Raw genomic sequence first — 17,423 nt, 5'->3', positions numbered from 1 at the left:
TTCCTGCACAGGGGCCGTCTCGAAACAAAACACAGCACTGCGCTCGCCTCTCCCCTGAGGCCGGCAGCGCCCCGGTGGCCCCCCACCTTCCCGGTCCTCGTCCTACCTTGATAGCCACGTGCCCCTCCACCTTGTCCATCTCGGCCAGGAGTGCTGAGAGCAGAGATGACTTTCCACAGCCCACTTGGCCCACCACGGCCACCAAGGAACCTTCCGGAATGGAGAAGGTGATGCTGAAATGACACAAGGGCTCTGCCTCAGCCACGCCCTCGCCTGAACAGGTGGCAGCCCACCGCAGCTGGATGTCCCCCGAGTGGAGAGAGGCGGAAGGCAGGGCTGTTCCGAGCCCTGAAGGCCTGGAAATTATTCCCGCTGTTTCCCCTGCTAAGCTGAGCTCAGTGGCCGGTCTCAGCAGCCCGAGGTGTGTGAGGCCCCAGGCAGGCGCTGGGATGCAGAGGTGTCTCAGAGAAACCGAGGCAGCGGGAGACCCCCCTGGGGGAGGCGGGGTTGGGGGGGGGAGGTGAGGTTACAGTGAGGGAGCCGGACGGTGGAATATTAACAAAGCGGGTGCCCTGAGGGACAGACACCACAACGTGAACTCTGAGGGAAAAAGAAGGACGAGGCAGGGAGGAGTAAGGCTGGTCCTGAAGAGGTGGCAGGTAGCGGCCACACCCGAAGAGGCCAAGACTGGCGGTGCTAAGACGCTCACACCTCGTGGATGGGAGCCTTGGGGTCTGGAGGGGGTCCTGACGTGGGCGACTGAGTCTGCGAAACGGGTCTCACAGAGGGCGGTGCACCAAGTACAATAAGCTCAACGCTCCACCGGTGAGACTGCCCGTCGGAAGACATGGGGCCGTCACGTGCTGCCAAGTCGGGGCTGATTCCGTGCACCCAGGGAGGGGCAGGCACCCGAGCCCAGGGCCTCGCTGGGTTCACTTCCTTGGCTGCGCTTTTCAGCGGATGCGATCATGACTCAGCCTATTAGTGAAATGCTGTTAGAGTCTGTGGTCACTGTTTAGTGCTTGTAAAGCTGCTGCATGGTCCCACCGATTACGCTTTTGTTCCTGCGCTGAGCAGAGAATGGACAATGGGGCCACAACAGAATGCGAAGCCCAGTGAGGCAGGTCCTGTGACTGTCCAGGTGGGAATGGAATGTTGTTACAGGCTGAGGAAAGGTTTGGATTGGGAAAGGTTTTGGGAGTTCAAGGGTAGGAGTGGGGCGTGGGTGACTAGAACGAGAAGGCAAGAGAGACAAAGAGACAAGACAGAAAAGCTAAAATTGAAGCAGGCAGGAGTTAAGTTAGACATAAGGAAGAACTTCCTAAGCATGCAGTCCCACCGGGGGTTTTCAAGGGAGGGGATACAAAGATTCTTTTCTTTAGAGAGTTTGTCCCCCCACCCCCATTTCCTGAGTTAATACACAGCAATAACTGGGCACCCAGTGAGGGGATAATTGTTAAGGGGCTCGGGGGATAAATGTGGTCCCTACAAAGGTCCCTCTGGCCCTGTGTTTTGGGGACTCCTCTGGGGAAGCCTCACAGAGGCACCAAGCAAGGCCTCCCCCGTTCAGAAAGGAGTAAGAGGCAGTTGACCAGTGGCCTGGAGAACCACGTCAACTCCCCGGACACCGTGTGCTTTGGGAAAATAAGGGCTGGGTGGGGAGGATCCCAGACGGGGAGATGACAAGAAAGGGTGACTCAGGTAGCCGGGAACCTTGGAAGGGATGGAGAAGAGCGATTCCATCCCGACAGCAAATCCCTGCTGACAAGAATTCCTTTCAGCTGACCCAGGCCTGTCTGCCACCACCTGCAGCATCACTGCCTCAGACCCAACCTGGCCAATCCGTGTGCTGTCTCTTCTGGCCCTTGACTGGCTCAGGGAGGGGCACATGACCCAATCTGGACAAGTAAGAGGCAGGTGAGTCTCCAGCCCAGGTAAGAGGTACCCTCCTGGCTGATGGGGGCTATTTGCCATCATGAAGGGAGAGGCAGCTTGAGAAGGAAGCAGCACAGAGGGAAACTGAAAAAAGACAAGATGGAGAGGATCCTGATGGCACTGAGTCCCTGGATCACGCTGTACCTGAGAGTGGATCTCAGTGATGCAACTCCAAAATTTCTGTTTGTTGCCTAAGCCTATCTGGGCAGTGTTTCTGTCATTTACAATCCAAGGGAACCCTCTGTGCCAGCCAACTCTCACCTGCTCCTTCCTGCAGCCCAAGCAGGTATGACTGGACCTATTTCCCAGATGGGTAAACTGAGGCTCAGAAAGGCAAAGTGGTCTATTCAGTGTCACTGAGCTACAGTGTGGCTGGCATTCACACCCACATTTGACTAGCGCCTCATGGCTCTCTCCACATGCTGGCTTACCCACTTAGCGTCGGAGGGTCGCCCCTGGCCCACGTGAACGTGGCATTCTTCACAGTGATGCTGTTTGCGCCCCCGCCTGAAAAGCACCAGCAACAACATGTCAGGCAAAGACGGAAGTCCCGAGACTGAGCATCAGCGGGCTCTCACTTTTTTTTTTTTTCTAATCTTTGTTCGATACCAGATACTAGACACTTGCACCAGGGCATTATCTCGTTACATCACTCCTCGTTTCTAAAGAACCCCAACCAGACCCACAAAGCAGACAGAAACCACAACAGGGTTCTGCCCTGAATGCCAGGAGGTCGCACCATCCAGATGCCCATCTGGCAGAGGTGGGGGGACCCCCTGGGGTTTACTCAAGGCTCCAGGGCCTCCCTCACCTCATCTTGGGAGGATTGGGCAGCTCTGGCTGGGGGGCTGAGCAGAAGGCAAGGTCAACGGGGAACAAGCAGTTCTCTGCATCAGGCTGGCACTTGGCTGTTGGCCCTCACCACACCCTCGGCCCTCCCTTTATGTTCAAGGTGGAGTCCTGGGCCAAAGCACCTGGACTGTAGGTCTGTCTCCTAACGCCTGTCTCTGCATCCCCTCTCCCGCCCTGCTCACATCACAGCAGGTCAATCTTTCTGAAAAACCAGTCACATACACCATGAAAAAGCAGGCTGTGCAACAGGACGTGGGGGCATCACGGGGAGGGAAGAACGGTAAGACAAAGGCGGCTTTCTACATCCAACAGCGGCTCCGGATTCTAAGCTCCCGGCCCCTCTGTCTTCACTTACTTTCCCTCCCCTTCCTGTCCTTTGACGTCATGTCCCTCACTTAAAAAAACAACTTCTGACTCTTCATTATTAGCTTCCTTAAAACCACCTAGAGATAAGACGGGCGTGTTTTTAAGCTCTCAAAGAAAGAGAGAAATTCCCCTGCACACCAAAGAAACAAAAAGCCCTGCCGAGAGGCAGTTACTGGTTAACCTGACCTTCCCTCCTTCACCCGGGCCCCGCCCCCTGCCCCTGTGGGACACAGAACAAGGAGGAAATGGGAAGGTGCTATTTAAGTACTTTAAGGAAAGCCACTTGAGTCAGACAAGCTAGAAAACCACCAGACGTGGCTGGGAGCTGCCAAGGTGGCCCCGTCTGACACCCACAGAGTGTGGATAAACATCTCAAAAAGTCAACCAGCCTAGGAAGGGGGTGCTGAGGCCTGGACCGCACCAGAAGGCCTGAGGGTTTTCCAGTAGGACACCTGGCAGGGAGCTGGGAGCAGCTGCAGGAACCTGAAACCTCCATGGGCTGTCCCAAATGTCAGCCCTGTGTTATGCAAAGAAATGTGACCCAGGAGGAAATGGCACGAGACCATCTACAGGGTAGTGGGGGAGACTAGGTCCTCGGGATGGCACAAACCGATGATCAAAGGCCAGGGAGGCTGGGAAGAAGATTCCAGCATCTCGTGAGTAGGGGTTCTCAACTGGGGGCAACTGTGCCCCCCTCCAACAGATATCATGTCTGGAGACAGTTCTGGTTTTTCAGAATTGGGGTGGGTACTACCGAGATCTAGCAGGCCGAGGCCATGCATGCTGCTCAGCACCCCCTAATGCTCAGGACGGCCCCCAGGGCAAAGAACGCTCGGGTCTCCAGTGTCAGTAGAGCCAAGGCTGTGGAACTGGCCCTCGAGGGTTGGGTTGACAATGTCCCAGACCCCTTCTCTCTCACACTAGGGAAGTCACGGCCACCACATCTGGGGGGCAGGCACTGCGCTCAGTGTTGGACACACCACCGGAGAGATCTGAAAGCCCACAAGGTGCCAGGCACTGCTCAGACCTTTTAACCAGTGCATACACACATTTGCTCCTCTGACCGTATCTACTGGGCTCTCCAATCCCCGTGCGGCCACTGCCTAGCTGAACAGCCTTGGACAAGTTACTTAACTTCTCTGGGCCTCACTGTCCTCGTCGGTAAAGCAGGACTGATAAGAATGAGATGGACCCCAAACACTGTGGTGCTAGGCGCATAGTTAAGTGCTCAGTAAATCTCTGTAGGGCAACACTATACAGTGGGTAAGAGCAGATCCCAATAACTGGCTGTGGGTGTGAATCCTGCCTCCGCTTATTAGCTGTGTGATCTCAGGCAAGTGACTTAGGCCGGTTTCCCCATCCGTAAAGGTTTCCACAGCCCCTCTGTGTGCTATGCTTAGCATGGACGTCCTTAAAACACAACACGCATGACGGAAGTGTCGTTTAAGTGAAAAGTAGTCACTGCTGGTCATGCATTAATATTTACTATCGGGGCGCCTGGGTGGCTCAGTTGGTTAAGTGACTGCCTTCGGCTCAGGTCATGATCCCGGAGTCCTGGGATCGAGTCCCGCATCGGGGTCCCGGCTCGTCGGAGAGCCTGCTTCTCCCTCTGACCCTATCCCCTCTCATGCTGTTTCTCTCTCTCTCTCTCTCAAATAAATAAATAAATAAAATCTTTAAAAAAAAAAAATATTTACTATCAAGTGCTTGGAGACATAACTGGGAATCCAAGATCCCCACTCAGGGAGGCTGACTGGGAAAGGATAAATTAATAAGCTACAAAAGAAAGAAGCCTACCAATAAAAATCCACATAACACCCTGACAAAGAAAGGCACCTTCATTCCCATTACCCAGATAGGGAAACTGAGGCTCAGAGCAGGCAAGTGACCCGCCCAAGCACACAGAACTGGTGGGTTGGAGCTGGTCAGTCTCCAACGTCCTTGTTGTGCTTGCCCATCTACCCAGAACAGAGTCAAGATCTGAGCCCTGGAACGGGCCCCTCGATGGGAGGCCTCACCCCCTGGCTGCCTCTCAGCGGGAAAGCACCAAGAAAACAGAAGTTGAAGTTCACCCGCCTGGGATGTGCAAGATAAGGCCCGACGCCCACCCAGCACTGCAGGGCTCCTGTTCCCAGGGGCCTCACAGCCCAACCCGAGGGGAACTTTCATGGCACAGAGGGACCCGATGCACACACCGTCCTTGACAGGCCTTCGCTCGATGCTGTCAGGCTCCAGCTCCTCGTGAGACAGAAAGATCCTGAGGCGTTTGAGGGAGACACTCGCCTACACAGAAAGCAATCGCAGGGTGCAGTTATTTTTAAAAGTATTTTTGCAAAAAAACAGACCGAGGCTAACTTGCGGTGGTTTCCCCTGGGTGTCGAGGGGCCCACATCCTCCCTCATCTCTGGCGGCTCTGCGTTTCCTACAAGAGTGTGCCTCAGAAGGAGAACCAGAACAGGTTTTGGTTCTTGTTTGTTCTCCTTTCAAAGCCCACCACCACAGGTATTAAAAAAGAGGGTAGGGGGATTGTCCTAGATGACAAGGGACTTCAGAAACAATAACCAAACGCGGTGGCCCCGTGTAAGGGTACAAGCTTGCAACCAGGGGAGAAAGAAGTCCTGGAGATATACTGCAGGGTGATTACGATCAACACGCTGTGAGCTGGCTAAGAGATGGCATCTTCATGGTTCCCAACAGAAAAAGGAAACAAAAATCACGTAATGTGACAGAGGCGTGAGCTGACACTCCTGTGGTCATTCTTTGGCCACACACGGACACCTTAAATTTACAAAATGTTCTATATCGATTCTATCTCATAAAAGTAAACTGAGAAAAAAAAACCCCACAAAACAACAGCAAAGAAATGCATGCTGAAATATTTATGGGTGAAATGTCAAGAGGTCTCGGATTTGCTGTAAAATTCTCCAGGGGCGCCAGGCTGGTTCCACTGGTGGAGCATGTGACTCTTGATCTCGAGGTGATGAGTTTGAGCCCCAAGTTGCATGTGGAGAGTACTTAAAAATAAAAAAGGCTTAAAACAAAAGAAAGGAGTGAAGGAAGGAAAGAAGGAAAGGAAGCGGGGGAGGGGAAGACAGAAAAAGGATTCGATGAGCCAAGCGCAGCAAAATGTCGAATCTGGGTGAATGCTACATGGAGTCATTATTATACTGTTTGTTCTCTCCCTACGTCTGTATACATTTGAATTTTTTCGTAACAAAAAGGAATTTTATTTGCTCATTTATTTTTTTTTAATGAAAGCATACAAGCAGAGTTGTACAACCAAATCTTAAGGTTCTTTTGTCTGTGTGGCTGAAAATCGGGTTCTCAGTATGAATGCGTTCAAATGCTGGGGAGAAAAATATGAGAAAATACCACCAGTTGGAAAGTGTAGGAGCTTCACATAGAGTAAAAGTGTGACTGAGCAGCTAGTTTCCTCACCTTGCAGGGTCACTGCTGTGGACTTCAGGATTTCTGGGGGGTCTAGGTAGGGGTTTTTCCAATGGTGGGTTGAGGCCTGTCAGTGGGTTGTGAAGTCAGTTGAGTAAGCCAAGAGATGCAGTGTTGAAAAAGTAGAGTAAGCTAGAGCAGGGTCGAACAGACCGCATCAGAATGGGACAGGATGAATATTTCAGAACATTACAGAGATCAGGGAAGCCTGCTTGCATGCAGTCTTTGTTTTGTACGTTCAAGCCTGAGTTCCTTGTCAAGAAGTCACATGTAGGGGCGCCTGGGTGGCTCAGTCGTTAAGCGTCTGCCTTTGGCTCAGGTCATGGTCCCAGCATCCTGGGATCGAGCCCCGCATCGGGCTCCCCGCTCGGCGGGAAGCCTGCTTCTCCCTCTCCCACTCCCCCTGCTTGTGTTCCCTCTCTCGCTGTGTCTCTGTCAAATAAATAAATAAAATCTTAAAAAAAAAAAAAAAAAAGAAGTCACATGTATTCCTTTCTTTGGGGCATGACCAAAATAGCGAGAAAGCCACCACTGTGAGCCTCGTCCAGCCGACTGGGCACAGTGGGATGGGTAATGCCGAGGGAGCTGTATGGAGGGGGACCTGTATGCCCTTTTACTTCCTTTCCGCAGAGGACCCCTCCCTCAGGCTCCTCCAGCCCCGCCTGTACCTGCACGATGCTGCTGATGACCATGGGGAGAATATTCAGGGGAAATCGGAGGATGTTGAATAAGGCCAAGGACACGAAAGCTTTCTGGGCATCCAGGATGTTGTTCTTGTCGATGGTCACGTAGACAGCAAAGGTAGACAGGGCCACCTGTAAGCAGAGCGTCCAGCACTGACTTGTGTCCCTGCATCAGACACAACCGTGGGAGCAGCTGCACGCCCCCCGCCGACCCTCCACAGTGTGTTCGAGCCTGCCCCACAACAGACGGCTGGAGGCCGCGGGAAACGCCTAAGGCAGTATCCAGCACACAGCAGATGCTCACTAAACACCCAAAGAATGAACCAGATAAATGAGCGGCCAGGAGCTGCAAGTCCTGGCCTCTGCACCAACATTCTCCAAGGTTGGTGCAGACACTGGACAGACATTCTGGGGATCCCTCACCACCACCCAGCGGAATCCCACCTCCGGGCCTTTGCCCCTGCAGTTTCTCTGCCTGAAACAACCTTCCCATCCGGACGGTGGCCTGGTTCCTCCCTCTGACCCTTCGGAGTGGCTGCCCTACCTCTCTACCCCAAACAACCCTGCTCTTGCTCTCTATCCTTTTATCCTGGCTTATTTTTCTTCACAGCAACTATCACGGCCTTTTACTGCCATACTGGACATATTGACTGTCTCTCTCCTGCAGACAACAGAAGCTCTGCAAAGGCAGGGACTTGGTTTTGTACCCAGCAGTATCCTCAGGCCTCGAACAATCCCTGGCACATAGGAACACCTTGGGCAAGTTACCTCCTCTCCCCATGCCTCACATGTCTCATCCGTGAAATTTGGGGGTGGAGGTGGACGGTTAATGGCACTATTTAAAATTCCTTCCAGCTCACAGAATATATGATTTTATACCCCCAGGAAAGGAACATTGAAAGAAAAAAAAAAACGGCAAGCAAAAACTAACAGGCAAAGGTACCGCCTTCCTCACCAAGTCAGACTTGCATTAAGCCCTGCAGTGGTTCCTGGGACTTAACTACGCAGGCTCCCAGCCGACCGGAATTTGGGTTCAGATGTTTGAGGGAGCAGCTCCTCTCCTCCCTTGCCAGGAGAAATGGAGGACACTCTCAGTAATCCAGGGCTGCGCTGCTCAGCTTGGGAGGAGGCAGGAGAGTAACAGGTGGATTCCCGTGCCTCTCCTATATTGCTGGGGACAGCAGGTGCCAGGTGTCGCCAGACGAGGCTAGTAACACACGTCCCACAAGATCACCCAGAACATGCTATCAGAAGCAATCTGGACAACCCTGGACCCCGACAGATGCACACAAGTCCCCGCCCCCCCATTAGCCCCAGGATCCCAGAGCCATTAAAGGCTTTCCCTGCAGGAAAAAAAAAAAAAAAATCAACACAAAACTGCCCAGGTCCTGCCTTTCTGAGCTCAGAGCAGCATGTCCAGAAGTCAGGATATTGGTGTCTGAGCCCTGCCTTCGGTGTGGCTGTGGCCCAGTGCATTTGCAGGGTCAGAGTCACCTCATTTCCTTGTTACCTACTGGAAGGTAACAGCTTAAAAATTAAAACCAACAGCTCTGCCGCATGTCAGCTCTATGACCCTGGGCACGTCACCTCCCCTCTCCAAGCAGGCCTCTGCTTTCCTACCTACAAAATGCGAATCAGGATATACCTTCACAGGGCTGTTGGCAGCAAGAAATCAGGCACTCATGCAAAGTGCTTATTAGCACACTGCCCGGGGCACAGCAAAATGCAATATATAGCAGCTATCTTTATTTCTGGCTATAGGACTCAGTCCAAACTCCTTGGTCCATTCTTCCAAAGAATCTATTAACTGGGTCCCAAGACCAAGGCACTGCGGAGTAGAGCTGGTTCCTTTCTGGTTCTGATGTTAACAAGCTGGATGACGCACCAGCCTCTCGTCTAAAGATGTTCTTACTCAGAACACCCTAAACACATCCACACAAAGGAACAGTATTCAGCCATAAAAAGGAGTGCAGCATGGACACCTGCTATGACATGGATGACCCTTGAAAACATGACGCTCAGTGAGAGAGAAGCCAGAACACACACAAAAAACCACATATTGTGTGAGTCCGATTAATATGATACGTCCAGAACAGGCCAATCCACGGGGACAGAAAGCAGATGAGTGTGTGCCTAGGCTGGGGGAATGGGGAGTGACCATCAATGATTAGAAGGCTTCCCTTTGGGATGATGGGAATGTTCTGAAATTAGATAGTGTTGATGGTTGCACAACCTTGTGAACATACTAAACACCACTGGGTTATACACCTTAAAATGGTAAATTATAGCTCAGTAAAAAGCGTAAGAACAAAAAACCCCACCTCTCTAAAGTCAGTCCATTTCACTTCGTACAGAAGTCAAAGTCTTGACCCCAGGCCCAGGGCCTACCTGGGTTGTAAAATCCCTTCCCTGTAACTTGCCTGACCTCCTCTCCTACCATTCTCCCCCCAGCTCCTTCTATTCCAGCCCCACCGGCCTCCACAGTTATTCCCTCTATGGGGCGGGCACTGTCCTGCCACAGGGTCTTTGCACATGCTCCTCCCACTCCCTGATGGAAGCCCTCCCCTCCACTGGGTCTTTACTCAAGTGTCACCTCCTCAGTGAGGCCTTCATCTAGAGGCCTTCATCTACCCTATTTAAAACTGCAAGCCCTCCCTAACACCGTGGCCCGAATCTTTTTTCTTTTCCCTAGCACTTACGACCATTTAGTATACTATATGGAGTATTTATCATGTCTACTGTGGATCACCTGTCTCTCCCAATTAGAATGAATGACCACTCCATGAGGCCAATGGATCGTAGCCAGATACTCAGTAAATAGTTGTGGATGGATGGATAGATGGATAGATGGACAGGTGAACAGATGGGTGGGTAGGGGCTGGATGTGCCTGGGGGCAGAAGAGCATACACTCAGAGGTGTCTCCTCAGCAGTGGGGAAAACCAGGCCTCAGGTAACTCGCCACCAGAGCACACCAGCCCCCCAAGCGCCATCATCGGGGCGGCGGCTGGCAACACAGAGCACGTGGCCCATCAGTTCCACAGCCCTGGCTTCTCCAGGAAGTGGAGGCCATTCTTCATCAAAGGTTAACTGAGCACCTACTGTGTACCAGCACTGTGCACTGAGCAGTAACGCAGGCTTGGTGTTCCTGAGACTCATGGTCTAGGGGAAACAGGTACTAAGTGAGTTCTCTTCAGCAGGGCGTATTTGGACATGGGTGGAGGTAAGTGGGGTCAGCCGAAAGACTGGGGCTGTAGGTAAGTGTGTGTGTGTGTGTGTGCGCGCACGCGCGCGCGTGTGTGTGTGTCATTCCCTCTGGAACACCTGGATCCAGCCATGCCTGAAATCCCAGTCATGCTCAAAACCAGCAATTTCCTACACTTTTCAGTTTTGGGACTCAAAAATCCCACTTTCTTTTTTTTAATCTAGTCAATTTGAGTGAGGTTTCTGCCAATTGCAACACAGTTCCTGATTAACACAGTTTATTCAAATCTTTTACTCACTCAGTTATTCCCCTAGATTACATTTACTGAATGTGCACCATTTGCCAAGTTCCCTGTTCTAGGAATACCAAAAAAAAAAAGATAAGGTCCACATATGATCTAATCAGCAGAGAAGTACACAATGGATATTTACCATATGGAATGATAATTCTCCTAACCAAGGAAGATAAGGGTAAGCAGAAGATGAGAAGCTCACAAATCTTCCAAGACTCAAAATGCTAAATATTGACGGCTGCCTGGGGATACTATTTTAGGAAACTGCATTACGTGTACATGATAGATGCCAGGCTCTGTATTTCAGAAAAACAATCCCATCAATCCCGCCAAAATGGCATCCCCACTCTTGTCTGACCTCCCCGGGCCTCTGTCTTCCATCACACCTACCGGTGGGTAAACACCTCATCACCCTTGAAGCGCAGGAATTCGCCAGTGGAAAGAACATACAAACACCTTTCAAGGGAATCAAAGGCTACATATTTTATCCTAATGTAGTCAGAGGCTTTGGTGTCTCGGCCAGGGCCGAGGTCCCCAAGTGGCACCCAGGCTCATCTGTTTCATGCCAAACAGCTTAACAAACTCCATCTCTGGAAGCCCGTTGCCCCTGCCCTCCCCTCCCCCCATACTGAGTGGCAAATTCAAGGTCAAGAAAAGCTGTCACGCTCTTAAGCATCTCTTGCCATGGCCTCCTAATGGAGACCAGGGCAGGAGATGTTAACTGAAGGGCCACACATTCAGGTGACAAGCTAGAAACTGGACACTTAGAGGACCCAATGTGCAGAGCCAGGGGTTATGGGAAAAGGTCCCCCCACTCCAAGTGTAATACAACCCAAGTATTAAACCCTGTCACTTTGTCCCTCTGGCTGCAGAGCTTTTCCTATCAGAAAAAATGCAATTCAAAATGCTTCGGACTTCTGTATGATTTGCCATCATGTGTGTCAAAGTAAATAAAACAGAACATAAGTTTAGTTACATTGATGATGGATAGTCACTGTTATGCTGCTGTATGTGCAGGCTTTCCCTGGAAATACGCAGAAGAAACTGGTACAGAGAGAGAAGCTAGGTGACAGAGGTCTGAGGACGAAGACAGACCTGCGGTTCTCAACTGGAGGGACACCTGGCAATGTCTGGAGACACTTCTGATTGTCCCAACTGGGGAGGCGTGGTGGGGGGCAGTGGGAAGAGGTGCCACTTGGCCTCCGTTGGGTTGAGTCCGCAGAGTCTGCTAAACACCCTATAACGCACAGGACAGCAACCCCGCCAACAAAGAAACAAAGAACGCACAGGACAGCAACCCCGCCAACAAAGAAACAAAGAATTATCGGGTCCCAAAGGGCAACAGTGCCAAGGTTGAGAAACCCTGTCCTAGACTTTTTGGTATAGCTTTAACTAGTTTTACCACGGGAATGCATCATTTTTTTTTTTTAAAGATTTTATTTATTTATTCATGAGAGATAGAGAGAGAGAGGCAGAGGGAGAAGCAGGCTCCCCGCGGAGCGGAGAGCCCGATGCGGGACTCGATCCCAGGACCCTGGGATCATGACCTGAGCCGAAGGCAGATGCTTAACCGACTGAGCCACCCAGCTGTCCCAAGGGAATGCATCATTATTTTTTAAATAAAATGTATCACACATACAAAGGAGAACAGTTAACAGTTCTAAACACACTGAGATTATTTATTTATTTTAAAAATTTTATTTATTTATTTATTTGAGAGAAAAAGAGAGAGACAGAGAAACAGCATGAGAGGGGAGAGTCAGAGGGAGAAGCAGGCTCCCCACTGAGCCAGGAGCCCGATGCGGGACTCGATTCCAGGACCCTGGGATGATGACCCGAGCCGAAGGCAGATGCTTAACCGACTGAGCCACCCAGGTGTCCCAAGGGAATGCATCATTATTTTTTAAATAAAATGTATCACACATACAAAGGAGAATAGTTAACAGTTCTAAACACACTGAGATTATTTATTTATTTATTTTAAAAATGTTATTTATTTATTTGAGAGAAAAAGAGAGAGACAGAGAAACAGCATGAGAGGGGAGAGGGTCAGAGGGAGAAGCAGGCTCCCCACTGAGCCAGGAGCCCGATGCGGGACTTAATCCCAGGACTCCAGGATCATGACCTGAGCCGAAGGCAGTTGCTTAACCAACTGAGCCACCCAGGCGCCCCACACTGAGATTATTTAACAGTTTAGAGGAAGATAATCAAATGAACACTCTACATAACTACCATCCAGTCTTCTGATACTTTTTACTTCTAAAAATCAAAGAAAGCCATCAGAGATCTGGGGAAAGTTGGGGAGACCAGAGTGTCCTCAGAGAACGAGCTGGCGGAACCTTCTAGCCCCGAACACTGAAGTATGTGACACGGAAAGGATCTAAGAGAACTCAGAGTCCCAGACCTGCTAAAAGATGTCACTTCATGTACCAGCTCCAGTCAGCTGACAGGGGTCACCGGGAGGGCGGCTTGAACAGAACTCGGTGGCAGAAAACCCACAGCAGGTTGTGGATGTCTAGTGCGGGCATGGGAGCAGGGGGCAGGCAGGGGCCTATGGGACACGCCCGTGGCCCAACCCTTCCATGTTCCATACATGAGAACCCAGAGGCAGGGAGGTGGACTGACTGGCCTCAGGTCACTCTGTGAGCTGGCAGCCAAGTTCAGCAGGCACCCGACTCTAAACCAGGCGTCCACACCTGTTTATGTCCAGCCCATAGGCTTAGAATACTTTTACATAAGTATTTTTTTTAAATATCAGTATTTTATGACACAGGAAGCTTATATGAAATTCAAATTTCAGTATCTATAGAGAAATTTTTACAGGAAAGTAGCTATACCCGTTCACGTGTACATTATGTACGGCCACACTGGCAGGAAAGAAGGGACGCAAAACAGAACGTATGGCCCAGAACGTCTACAATGTTCACTAGTTGGTCCTTGGGAGACAAGGTTCACTCACTTCTGCTTTTTGCCAGTGTTTCTCAAACACTTTAGAGGAAAGGGACAGACGGAAGGGAAGACAATATACTTTTCATCTGATGACTTTCTATATGGTTTCAATTTTTTTTTTTTTACAACGAATGACAAATATTTGTTGAGCCCCTACTATGCGCTATTTTAGGCACTGAGGGTATGGCAGTGAACAGAGAAGACAAAATCCTTGCCTTCCTGGAGCTGCCTTTCTAGTGGAAACAGACAGACAGAAAGTCCATTTCAAAATGTGTCTGGCACCTGCCAAATCCCTGGCTTGTGACAGTCGGCAACAGATCAGAAGCGGACACCGTAATGTCACTCCACTATGGCACCAAGAGCATAGTTTAGTTCTGCTGGTGTGTTTTTCTTACCAAGACTTTCTCCACGAAGGAAGCAGAGGGACCTGCTTAACCTTCCGGAACAAATTTCTTATCTCATTGTGAACCTATAAACAAGCAGTTCCTGGAACTGGCTACTTGTGAGAGCTACTAAGTGCTGTGAATAAAATAAAGTGTGGGGGGCGGGGGTGGCCATTTTTCAAAAGAGAAGGCCTTGCTGAACTTGTGACCTTTTGAACATATTCAGGTATGAAAACACACCAAAACCCCCAATGAGGTAGGCCAGGGTGAATGTGGCTTCACTCACCAGGAAAGGTGTGCAGACCCAAGTGAAGGTTCCCACAGCCGCCAGGTAGGCCGATTTCTTGAGCACCTTCAGCTCCTCCTGCCTGATGGCCAGCACCTTGTCCTTGAAGGCCAGTTCCCAGGCGTAAAGCTTGAGCACTTTGATCCCGTTGAGAATCTCATTCATCAGCTTAATCCGATTGTCTTTGCTCTTCATGTGTGCCACCTTCAGAGACAAGAGCAGTCAACACCACAGCGAGGGGGGGACCTGCTTCTGGCCCTGGCAGCAGGCCCACACACAGCATCCCCATTGGAAAGGGGGGCCTTCCAAAGGGTGGGAAAGCCGACCCTGAAATCCCTGAGATTGACCTTGAGAGCACCAGAGACCCTTTTACCAAGAGAAAAAACCTGCTTTGGATCACGTGAAGTGGGACGTGGAGACCCCTATTAAATTTAGATTTGAGAAGCAGAAACAAGAACAACCCTGCAGGTGTCCAGGGAAGGGGGGCAGGGACCCTACTCTACTGATCCAAACACAAGACAGGTATCGATGCTGGGGATTTTTTTGTTTTTTTTCTTCCCCGCTCCGTTTTCTTAGTTTCTTTACTGAGCCATACTGCCCGTTAAACAGCATCCAGCACTTTCCAGATGCCGAGCACTTTTCTAAGCATTGGACACACATCTAGCTACTTCGTGCTCCCAAGACCCTATCACTGAGGGCTCTGGTCATTCCTGGTCACGGATGAGGATGCTTTTTAAGTCCCGTCAGATCAAAGCCAGAGACTGATGATGTTTCAAAAGTGAGCCACTCAGGGAAGCCTACATAGCATCAGGAGGACGAAAGGTGACAGGGCCCTTCCCTGCCTAACCTCCTCCCACCTGTACCTGCTGAGGCCTCCTCATTCCAAGAGGCCCACGCCCTGGGACTCATCTCCCCTCCTGCATCCTCAGTGCAGCTCAGTGCTCTCATTTGCAATTCCACAGGCACATCATAAATAGCCAGCAACAGGGGAGCAGAAAAATAAACTCTGGCCCCGCTCCGTTATGGACTATTTGGTGCCAGTCCAAGAGCATGAAGTCAGATTATACGGAAAGATCCCTGAGACATAGTGTCAAATGGTAAGACCAGGCTGCCAAATGGGCCCATGCGTATAAAAATGTACATGGTGGTAACACCACAAAGAAACAAACCTAACTGTAAAATCAGATCTCTCTATAAATACACAGAAAGTTCTAAAAGGGTCTGCTTCAGCATGCTCACTGGCATGGAGACGATAGGGAAGGGGATATCCCCTTTTAATCTATACTCTTTTCTATCAACAGAACATGTTTTATGAGGAGAAGGCATGAGCTCTGGTACTTGGCTATTTAAAAACTTAAACAGTACAAAACACTTCTGAAAATAGTTGGACACTGCGCCTAGCAAAAGGTAAGAGGTGAAAAAAGTCAGGGAGTAATTTTTACTCAACTCTCGAAAATGCATAGGAAACACATAAATGACTGAATTCTGTGGGAGATAAGGAATTTCTCAGAGGCTCACAGATGTGCTTTTGGTCACTGGCCTAGGAGGTCTAGCTTTTTCAGGAACTCTCAACCTTGGCAGTCCATCGGACTCACCCAGGAAGCTTTAAAAACGGATGCCCAGACGAAGTGAACCAGAATCCCAGAAATGGAGCCCAGGTATCAGCATTTAGGAAAGCTCCTCAGGGATTTCCAACAGGCATGGAGGGCAGAGAACCTCCGGGGCCTGCGCAGAAAGAACTTAGCTAAAACCCAAATGGAAAGGCCCCGACAAGAGCCCAGTTTGGGGCCCTACGGAAACAGACACCTTACCTGGTAGGTCTTGGTCTTCATGGCCATCACGGCATTGAGGGGAACCATGAGGATCATCACAGCCACCCCGGCCAGGACGGATGGGCCCAGGTTCTAGGGAAGAAAGAGAACAGAGGCCTTCAACAGGGGGCTTCCCTGGCTGAGCCACCCCAGCGATCCTGCAGACCTGGCTGCTCGTCTTCATGGCAGCTGTGTCACCCTTACCCAGCGACGGGCTGTTAAGAATATTTGGATTTATTCGTGAGCATCTCTTGGGGTCCCACAACCCCTTTAAGAACACGAAGGGGCCAGGTGAGTTTCGGAAATTAGAACTTTAGAAAGGTGGGGCGCCTGGGTGGCTCAGTCAGTTGAGCCTCCAACTCTTGATTTCAGCTCAGGTCATGATCTCGGGGTCCTGGGATCGAGCCCCATGTGGGGCTCCCCACTCAGCAGGGAGTCTGCTTGTCTCCCTCTTCCTCTGCCCCTCGCCCTGCTCTCATGCTTTCTTTCTCTGAAATAATTTTTTTTTTTTTAAAGAACTTCAGAAAAGTAATAAGGCATTGAATAGAAAAGAGTTAACACAGCCAGCCTGACAGTTTATCTTGTTTGAAGGCCTGCTTACAAATTTGGCCCTTGGCTGGCATCTGGGAGCTTGGATTTAGGGAGGGCTCCCATCATTCTCAGAACTGGCAGGAGTGGTTCATTGGGCCTCATCTCTTTGTATAAATGATATGGTTTATGCTGAACCCCCCCTTTGTCTTCTGGGAGTCTAGAAGTCTGGTATGTGCCAGGCAGAGGCTACCTGTGTCACCAACCCCCAATAAAAACCCTGGGCCTTGGGTCTCTATCAAGCTTCCCTGGCTAACAACATTTCACACGTTGTCAGAACTTGTTGCTAGGGAATTAAGTGCATCCTGTATGAGTCCATTGGGAGAGGACTCTTGAAGTCTGTACCTGCTTCCCCCTGATCCCTCCCCACCGTGTCTTTACCCTTTGCTTTTCCTGCTGTCATAAATTAAAGCCATGAGTCCTCCTAGCAACTCATCAACCAGGCGTGGTCTTTGGGACTGCTGACAGAGGTGTGGCCATATATTGCTTTACATGCCCCCTGGGGCCCTAGCACAGCACTCCATCATCAAAGGTACTGATTTCTCAGCACCAAAATAGGAGTATTCACACTGAGAAGATAATCAAGATCATAAATACTTCCCATTAGTTCAGGTCACGTCAGGTTATG

At 50.5% G+C, this 17,423-nt stretch overlaps 1 protein-coding gene and 1 long non-coding RNA gene across 5 annotated transcripts in view; one reads left to right on the top strand and one right to left on the bottom strand.

The window, feature by feature from the left end:
• ABCC1 (ATP binding cassette subfamily C member 1 (ABCC1 blood group)) overlaps positions 1–17,423 on the bottom strand; it is a 134,731-nt gene that overhangs the window by 42,280 nt on the left and 75,028 nt on the right. For 3 of the 4 annotated variants that reach the window (XR_006790789.3, XM_045875048.3, XM_064592584.1), the window contains 6 exons: positions 16,208–16,300; positions 14,397–14,600; positions 7,269–7,415; positions 5,349–5,436; positions 2,367–2,442; positions 107–233 (listed from right to left, as the gene is read on the bottom strand). Coding sequence is in view for 3 of the 4 variants with exons in the window: in XM_045875048.3 (XP_045731004.1) it covers positions 107–233; positions 2,367–2,442; positions 5,349–5,436; positions 7,269–7,415; positions 14,397–14,600; positions 16,208–16,300 (735 nt within the window). In the remaining variant the exon portion in view is untranslated. The remainder of the gene's footprint in view (positions 1–106; positions 234–2,366; positions 2,443–5,348; positions 5,437–7,268; positions 7,416–14,396; positions 14,601–16,207; positions 16,301–17,423) is intronic. The other variant, XM_054507526.2, reaches the window with a different exon arrangement.
• On the top strand, positions 1,033–5,340 carry LOC135364536 (uncharacterized). Its single transcript, XR_010411858.1, has 3 exons — positions 1,033–1,141; positions 1,782–1,917; positions 5,120–5,340. It is a non-coding gene; the product is annotated as an uncharacterized LOC135364536 (long non-coding RNA).

This window comes from Mirounga angustirostris, unplaced genomic scaffold, assembly GCF_029215605.1.
Source record: "Mirounga angustirostris isolate CCGP_5_RB_7025 unplaced genomic scaffold, mMirAng1.0.hap1 SCAF_5, whole genome shotgun sequence".
Lineage (NCBI taxonomy): Eukaryota > Metazoa > Chordata > Mammalia > Carnivora > Phocidae > Mirounga > Mirounga angustirostris.
This window is presented reverse-complemented; position numbering and strand designations above follow the sequence as displayed.